Here is a 9,357-nt window from a genome sequence, read left to right as displayed (position 1 = left end):
ACATTATTTGTTCACTGCTCATCCTTCCAATCTACCCTTCTATTATCCTTTGCTAGTGGTTACTTTTTCATCCCCACAGTTCACCTCAATAAGCCATTCACTACCAGTTGAACCTGAAACACACCTGTACAGAACACTTATGGGTAACTTTGGTTCAGCTATTTATTGAATATACTGAATAGCAAACCCCAATTATTATTTTAAATCTCTCATATTTATTTACTTACTGCTTTAGTTGATTGATTGATTTATTCTTTCTCCATACATCCTGCCCTCAGCCACAAACACTTGCTTAAACTTACTTACTTTCTCTTTCATAACCACAATTACTCACCCACAACTAGTAGATCTCCTTATTTAGGAAATTGCTTGCAATTTATAGAGGGCAAAAGGGATACCAACAACAACAAAATCCAGTACCAGAACAGGAATTATGGGCTGTTGATTTATCAGTCAAAAAAAAAAAAACAACCAAAAAACCCAAAAACCAAACTCCCCCCAAAAAAACAAAACCAAAAAACACCAAAAAACCCAAATAAAAATCAACCCTTGAATATAATATGTTTCTTAAATAGGCTTGAAGACCGATTCCCAATGTTGCGTATCAGTAGGGAAACTTCTCACATAAAATGCAGGAAAAGGTTATTCATATGCCTCTGTGATTATTACAATGCATTTAAGATAAAGGAGAGAAGATTGTTTCAGCTTTTCAACTCAGCCATGTCTTATTTTCACTGTTCAGTATTTTATCTAAGAAAATACTATTGTTTCTCTATACCTTCCCTTGGCTATGGTGGATGCATTTATTCCTTTATTTGTAGCTCAGTAAGTCAGGTTTTTCTAATCTATTCATCTAATTTTGTTGCTGGTATCTGCTATTAAACTTTGGCTGAGGCCTGGATTTTGCAATTGAAATCATCACACATGTTGACTTCTTTGGGCTGAAGAAGGTCATAAGGGTCTCCCTGCATAAAATCGCTATAGAACCGGGGCCTGAGATTAACATATTAAAGTATATGATGTAGAATATATAATACACAATATTAGCTGATTAACATTGCCTCTGAAGCTTAACTTTTCAGTTTCCTTTATTTTACAGATTTAGTGCAGACCGCTAACCTAATTTTTGAGTTTAATTGTAAGTCAGTTGTGAGGAAAAAGGTTGATAATGGCTAAATTCAAGAAATCCAACATCAAAAGAAAGTTTCAACATTTGGACAAAATAAAACCAGGTGTGAATAAAATATCATATTGCAGTAGTACGTGTTATTAAAGCCATTAAAGTACATTTGAATCCAGTGTTCTATTCATTTTCAAAGCTGACATTTGTAAATGTATATAGGCGGAACTCTTGCAAATTTAAAACAGAGCATTAGGACTTGCTCTGGAATCTGTAGCACCATCATATGGTATTTTCTTGATACATAATAATTCATAATTTTATGTCTCTAAGCAGGGGCCATCAAATTTTTATAACTGAATAGTATCCTTGTTGGTTAGCACATGAAGTAATAACAAAAATGTTACTAAAAGGAGATGTTTGTAACATCTTGGCATGGGTATGTAGTGTCTTTGATAGCACGCTGTTACATATGCTCAATATCTGTTCTAACGAACTGTCTTAAGGATTTTTGTTTGTAATTTGCTAACTGCTTTTAAGTTAGAGTTGTTGTGTTTCCAACTTGTCCTTTTGATAAACATCATGACAGTGTGAATCTTAGTCTCTCTGTAATTTTGAAGGAAAATAGGAGAAGTTGTATTATCATTTCTCTCTATGAAATTTATTTCTGAAGTGAATGCCATGCATATTTCTGAAATGAATGCCAAATGTATTTTCTAGAAGCAAGTGCCATTGAAAGCCAAGGCAGGCAATTTATACTGTGCATAATAATGATATTAATTTTTATGGTGTGTATAAGTTACGTTTTGATTAGTTTTTTGCATGATTAAAAATTTGCAAAGCCTTTATGGCCCCCAGGAGCCTACCTGTAATAAACAGCTCTCACCTTCCAAACCATAAAACAGGTCTGCAGTACTTGAACATTAGAGCTAATTGCCTTGCTACATCAAAGGGAGCACCACAAGACTGAGAAAAATCACAGAAGGGGGGTGGGGAGCAGGGGGCAGTTTCACCTCTAAAGGTTATATGTTTGTGGCTTGGTGGAGCCCTGTAAAGTTATGGCCTCAGAACTGCTGTTTGCGATTAAGTTGATGGGGAAAGTCTATCCCGCAATCTCTCCCTGCTGCTGACACAGAGTCTTTGTTCACATTCAGATTTCTCAAACTGTTGCCAGGGTCAGGCTGAGGTCAGACACCACGATGATGTATAGGAGAACATGTCTGGGAATTTCTCTCACACTTAAAACACATACCAGAAAAACAGGAGAGCACCCTGCAAAAATTGTCTGATGAGACCCAGATGATACTGTAGCTTTTCTTTTAGTACCTTCATAATTTTCTTTCTCTTTGCCTGACACACACACGATGTTTTATTAATGTGTGCCACGATAGCCCTTACAATTTTATGTCCCCTCAAGATAAGGACATTCAGTAGCACTTTGACACTTCATTTTCCAGCCCAGGGGGATTGGGCCAGTAAATCTAGTAAAAGAAGCAATGCATCCGTTCCCAAGGATGAGTCGAAAAGGGATTGCCATCGGCTCTGTGAGGCCACAGGGCCTGACACTGGATACGAGCCTCATGTGTGTGCGCTCGGCATTAACACAGCCCAAGCCAGGCATGATCACAGGCTCGCAGCATCCCGAACTGTGCTCCCCCGCCACCCTGACAAACACACCCCCTCTTCCAGCTGTGACAGGGATGCCTACCATGTTTGATTAGCTATCATCGCGGGAGGGGGCAGGGGACCGCAGGGGGGAGAGCGTGAAAACAGCACGGGGGGAGGGGGTCTATTCTGATGGAAATTTTTTTTTTATATACGCAATTATTTTTAAAAGAGGGGACCATCTTTCTTCCTGTATTGTTCCAAAAAGCGGACATGCATGCTTAGTCCTAACCTATTGTATTTCGATGCCAATGCAAATAACATTGATCTGTGGTTGAGATTTTCTTTTTTCCTTTACTTTTTTTTTTTTTTTTTTTCTGGTTTGGTTTCCAAAATTGCAGCTGTGTTTTTCTCTCGCAATTTACAAGAGGTTTCGCAGAGTTGAGAACTGGATAGGTTTGCCACATTGATCTGAGGGTTGTTTGCCTAGGCATACAGTTTCAGTGCATGGCTGGCAAGTAAGGCACTAAGCAGCAATTTTTTTGTGCTCAGCTGCTACATATGACAGAGGATATTTCATTCGGCTGTCAGAACATTATTAATAAAACATGGGGTGCGAAGAGGGCCACTATTTCCCCTTTCAATCACTATAGCATTTACAATGAAAATTTTATGCAGTGTGTAATTTTCAGTTAATGCTTGACACTTAAAACGTCGGTAGCTGCATTTTGTATGGTTCCTGAAGGGTTAATTGTATCATGTTCCCTGCATAAAAGCTCTGCTTATCAAAAGTGAATAGAAGAGTATATGCAAATGTATGTCTGTGACCTTTTGCCTTTCCAGGGTTAATTTATATGGTCATTAAAGACTTTATGAAATCGAGCGGCCTGGTGCTTTGAATCCCATTTTACCTTCACTTTCTAATTTATATAATTCCTACCTGAACTGGAAAATATGATTTTTATTTTTTGTGTGAATGTGTGTGCAGCAATGAAAACAGCATGCTGTGCTGTAGGGAGTTGCAAGTCTGGTTATCTGGCATTACTCAGATTGCTAAAAATTCATTAAAATGTGACATCAGCACAGTGAGAGACAAATGATCACAGGATGAAAAGGAACAGTGGGCCTTTCACGGATTAGTGCTACACAGCCCCAGCATAGAAGCTAACTGCATAAACAGATTAATCCACCAGTACCAGCATAGCTAAGATTTACCGAATAATTAAATGGGCTTGAGTTACTGTGAAGATTTCCATGTAATCTAGCTGGTGTGAACACGTAAGTGAGGTGTGGGTAATGCTGCTTCCTCAGAAGCCATATACCAAGTTGCATCATTTATCCTGAATGGCTCCCCCTGGAGACAAAATTCGAGACTTCTCCCACAAAGCCAGAGGTTTATATTTAATACAGTACCTAATACCTAATACTTACTTACTGCAATTAGCGGGATACTGCTGCACTAATAGGATTTATATTTGAATTCCCCCTTTTTTTTCTTTTTCTTTTTTTTTGGCTCCAAGATGCATTTTTATATGTACTTGCTTTTGTTCCTGTGCGTTGTGTGTGTGCATGCGTGTGCGTGTATTTTAACACAAATCATTTCTAGCCAAAGAATATGAAATGACAGGCTTTAAATCTGTCACACCAGTGGAAAACGGGTACTCTGATAAAGACACAGTCAGAATTTCAGGGCAGATTTTGAAATGTTGCAAATTATTTATAATTAATGTCCAACCTCTTTAAAGTGCTGTTTGTTCCCTTTTCTTTCCCCCACCCCTCCTTCCCCCTGTTTACCACCCTCTGTTACTGCTGTTCTTATTAGAGGACATATTTTCAAACTGCTGTTAAGTGTTCAATGAGATTATTTTCTAAGATATTTTCTGTGCTTATCCACAGAAGAACAAGGTGAAGATACAGAAGGGTCTGCTAAAAGTACATCAGTGGCTGTGGCTGTGGCTGATGATAAAGACTCATGTGAGAGAGACAATAGTGAAGGCAAAAAATCTAGTAAAGACTCTGGTAAGATGCTAGAATTTTGTTTTCCCCCTTTTTTAACTTATGAAATGCTCTTTCATTTCAAACTGTCTGGACAATCCCACTACTATTCATTGCATGTGCATTTTGCATGTGATTTCTATCAGTAGCCTCCCATTGACCTATTTTTAATCATAACCATCTGACAGGGTAGATGCGGATAAGTTGAAGAATATTACAGGACGACCAGTGAGATTATTTTTTAATCAAATCAGTTTGTGTGCTTGTAATTTTTTAAGCGCCTTTCATTAATCTTAGCTGTACTTGTGATTCCTCTGATGGCATATTAATTTTTCATAAGCACAGGATTAGGTTCCACTTGAATTTTTTGTTCAATCAGGTTTTGCCCCTCTTTTAACCCAAAGAATGTGGGGCTTTTTGTTATTATTATTTTTTGCTTTTGCTCTCTGATCACTTACTCCCTGGAATCTGGCCTCTTCCTGGGCATTTATTTGAGGCATTTTGAAAAAAATACACAAAATCCAGTGAAAAAGTTTACAGATGATTCAGCCTAAGAAAGAGGAAATATCATTGAAAACGGATTATGGTTTGGGTAATTTTGATCTCCTGGAATAGACAAAGCCCAGTAATGAAAGCTACTGTCTTTGAAAACAAAACCCCTATGTCATGACATTTACTTGTGCACAAACAAACCCAGGGCCAGCATCTGGTGTAGATACTCAAGGCTTTTTCTGTGTTTGATTTGGCAAATATGTGACTTCATCCATGCTTTTTATGTATGAGATGGAAATCTATGGTCACAATGAACATTACATTGCTCCTTTGCCGCACGCTATACCTAGTTACATTATGTTGGATTCACTGAAGCAGAAGAAGTGCTGAAACAGGTTGAAAACTATTAGTTTCAGATAGTCATATATCTTTTCCTTGTATGCTAATGACAGCAGCATACAAAGGAGGTTGTATCTCTGTAAAGACACATAGTTGTAGAGTAAATATCATTTTATGTGTGAATTTCTTCACATCCAAATTCTCTCATCCTGTAGTTTGCTCTTTACATATGAAACATTTTTGGACTTTTTAAAAGCAAAATATATATAGATGGTCCTTTCTATCCTGAATCAATTCAGAAGACTGACTTAAAGATTAAAGCTTAAAGTTTGCTTGTTGATGTGCTAAGGTCAGTAGGCATCACAGTTTACAACCGCAGCTGCTCTTCAGTTGTTTTATTTTTTAAGATCAAGAGACTGAAGAAAGGCTGATGATGACAAGGATGATGTTGAGCAAGAAACTGTGTTGTGGTTTAAAATATGTATCTCCTTTGGCTGGCTCTCTAATTTGGGAAAAAATGGAGTGCAGTAAAGCCATGCTCCCAGACAGGCATAGGTCCTCCTGAGCAGTCTCATCAGGGACTGTCTTGGACACTCACCAGGAGAGGGGTGACAGCCATCAGCAGCCTGCATATCCTACTATACTCTGTCTGGGTGACACTGTGAACTGCTTTGGGGAGTTTATCAGCCCTCTCTTTTTCTTAGGCAGGTCCATTTATAGTTGTTCAAGAAAGAATACGGTATTAAAGCTTCAGCCAAAAAAAAAAAAAGATGGAATCTAGAAAAAAAATACTGAAGGGGAATTCTCAAAATTCCATCAGGATTAGCCGCTCATAAGGGCCAAGTTTAATTAGGACAAACCTATATCCAGATGCCTACTGGGTGCACTACAAAAACCCAGCATAATTGTTCTGCATTCCCGTGCCAGCAATTACACAAATAACTTTGCAGTAAGATTCATATAAAAACAAGGGTTGAAATACATGATTGCCTTTGTGCTTTGCAGAAAATAGTTTGTGCTGTAAAATCCTAAATCTTTTAGAAACTTTTATTTTCCTAATCTAAATTAATTCTGCATATGTAACATTCAGACCATCATCTTAATTTTCACTCAGCTGATAAGTATTTCTAATGACTGCATAACTGCTTATGTATAATTGAATGTTAATTTGGGCTTTCTCATGAATTGACTGTTGCAAGCCTTGCCAAAGAAATCTCAGGAAAACCAATAAATTAATCACAATACTAACAAGTTAGACAGGAAAGTGGTGTGACCCCTCTTTAGCATAGAATCCATTAGACAAGAAAGGATTAATATTTAGTAACAGTATGTTTGTGTAAGCTGTTGTGCTGTATTGCTTACCTTATCTCAAGGAGTAGAGCTTTCAAAATGAGACTTGGCAATATGCAAGTTATATTTGTTGAATATTCATTCAGAATAGAAAAGCCTACTAATGCCTCATTTATATTGTCATTTAAATCTAGTGCCACTTTAGATTCATTATAATCCAAATTACGGCTCTATGCAGTGCAAGAATTAATATGGAATTTATCCAGATTAATACATTTGCATTGAAAATGTAATATGTCTCTGCCATGGCTAAGGGGAGCACTTTTTAATAAGGTAGTAAACATGAGGAAGGATGGAAATTAACCTTCATTATTGCGATGAAAATTATCCTTTCATTCTACTCTAATTAGAAAGAATACCAATAATTATAATTTTAGAATTATTTTGAGACTGAATAACATCATCTGATGTGTCAGAAGTCTTAAATTATGCAATCTTTATCAAAAACATAGATTCAAAAATGAGAAAACAGCATTTTGATTATGGCTTTGCCAGGATTTTTTTTTTCTACTAGTATATTTATTTTATTAACTTTCTCCTTCTTGCTAGTCACACAAACAAATGTTATGAAGGTGATGACATCTGAATTGCAGTGAATTATATAATTTTTATATTAGCAATCTTACACAAGTTAAATAATTCTGTAACTGACAGGCAATCATTGACTAGTCTATTTCATGGCACTTATTTATAATTAAACTTAGTTTTTGAGATAAATGTATTGAAAGTACTTTTTTCATCCAAAATAATGCTGTGCATTTTATATTATAAGATGAATTACAGTTGTGTTTCACAATTAGGAAAAAATCCCAACAAATAATATGTCTCAGTCTTTTCCTACAACTGTCTAGTCAGAATAGCATGCCAGTGGAACGTCTAGCTGTGAGAACAGTGCCATAGAGCATGTTCAGGCCCATAATATTTTCTCTGCTCTCCCCTCCTCCTTCAATACCCTTCCTATAAGACAATAACTTTGTTCAGCCTCGCTACAGGAAGCTCCTGAAAACAGTGAATTTAACACAGAAAGCAGAAAGTTGATATAGCAAGATGAGGCACTGAGTTATACTAGCTGGGCCATTGCGTAAGGAGCCGATGTCCTTTGTTCTTGGCATGTATACTCTGGCTCGGGGGACTTGGTCCTCACCACGTGCTGAGGCAAGTGGTGTCCCCGTGCCAGAAGGAAGAATCAACCCTCCCCCTTTCTTTTCGTTCTTTTTTTTTTTTTTTTTTACAAAGCTCACCATAAGTTACGGACTTGGTTACTTTACTACAGGCCAGATGTAACTTTGACCATTTAAGAAGTAACAGTGCTTGGGGTTGAATGAATCCAGAGCAACAACAACAACAGAAACAACAAAGCCTCTGTAAATTTTGACAGTTTATATAAATATCATAGTAAACATAGTAAAAACTGTGCTTTGTTATGCATTTATTGACCCCAGCACAGTGTTTTATAACTCTATGCATTTATTGTATTAACCGCAAAAGAAAATTTAACCAAAAAACCGCCATGTTTTTATAGAAACAAGAACTATGTGTTTCATGATTATTATAGGCCCTTTGAAGTAATTAAGTTATTCCATCTTGTGGTGGAAGATGATGTGTAATATTAACCTTGTGTGTGCTCAGGCACACACAGGATGCACTCTGAGCTAAATTTCCCTAGCAGTTAAATACTACTGCCAAAGCACAGCTAAATGTGTTTTCACAAGTGAATTTTTGAGCAGAATTTGGTCCTAGTTTCTGTAACAACCTGTTGAGAACAATCTAGCATGATGAGGGGAATCGTAAGAGAAGGCAGAATTGTTTTGTTTTGTTTTTTTATAGCTCAGCTTCGTGTGTAACAGTGTGCACTTACACAGCTGAGATTCTGGTCCATTTGCCTTTAAAAAGAGACATTTTAAAAGTGATATATGATAAAGGTAAGAAACAGTAGTTGACTGTTAGACGTTTTTGACAGTTGGAAATGAAGAGAGGTTAATAATTTGAACTTATCCTTCTAAAACCGGAGAAGCAACCTTTCTCTGTTAATATAGTATGTCACTTTTTTACTTCCCATAATTCTCACAGTTAAGACACTTAAACAATAACGGTGTATTGCCAAGTAAATACATATAGGTCAGGGAGTACTATATTATTACAAACCAAAGTGAGTAATAAAATAGTGACTTATGTGAGTGCATCTTGTAGATTTTGCCTTTAAGCGTAGTGAGTCCTTCAGGCTGTTGGCACAGAACTGACTGAGCAGTTTAAATGAGGCCTCCAGGATCCGTTCCTGAGAGTGTAAAAATTCAGTGGGGCTTCAGAAAGTGGCTTGTTCAGATATTAAACTGATGCTGACAAATTGGTCATTATAGTAAGGAAATATAGCAGGAATAAACTTTAATTTGATCAAGAACATGCAAAAATTATGGGGCTAAATTATACCAAAACAAATAATTAGCAACATAGGAGTG

At 36.9% G+C, this 9,357-nt stretch overlaps 1 protein-coding gene across 1 annotated transcript in view; it reads left to right on the top strand.

Annotated features, from left to right (window-relative positions):
• The window catches only part of ZFHX4 (zinc finger homeobox 4), a 28,527-nt gene that overhangs the window by 631 nt on the left and 18,539 nt on the right, over positions 1-9,357 (top strand). Inside the window, exons 2-3 of the mRNA XM_010018145.1 lie at positions 2,578-2,702; positions 4,599-4,744. Coding sequence (XP_010016447.1) covers positions 2,578-2,702; positions 4,599-4,744 — 271 coding nt within the window. The remainder of the gene's footprint in view (positions 1-2,577; positions 2,703-4,598; positions 4,745-9,357) is intronic.

The sequence above is a fragment of the Nestor notabilis genome, unplaced genomic scaffold, assembly GCF_000696875.1.
Source record: "Nestor notabilis isolate BGI_N333 unplaced genomic scaffold, ASM69687v1 scaffold8447, whole genome shotgun sequence".
Taxonomy (NCBI): Eukaryota; Metazoa; Chordata; class Aves; order Psittaciformes; family Psittacidae; genus Nestor; species Nestor notabilis.
This window is presented reverse-complemented; position numbering and strand designations above follow the sequence as displayed.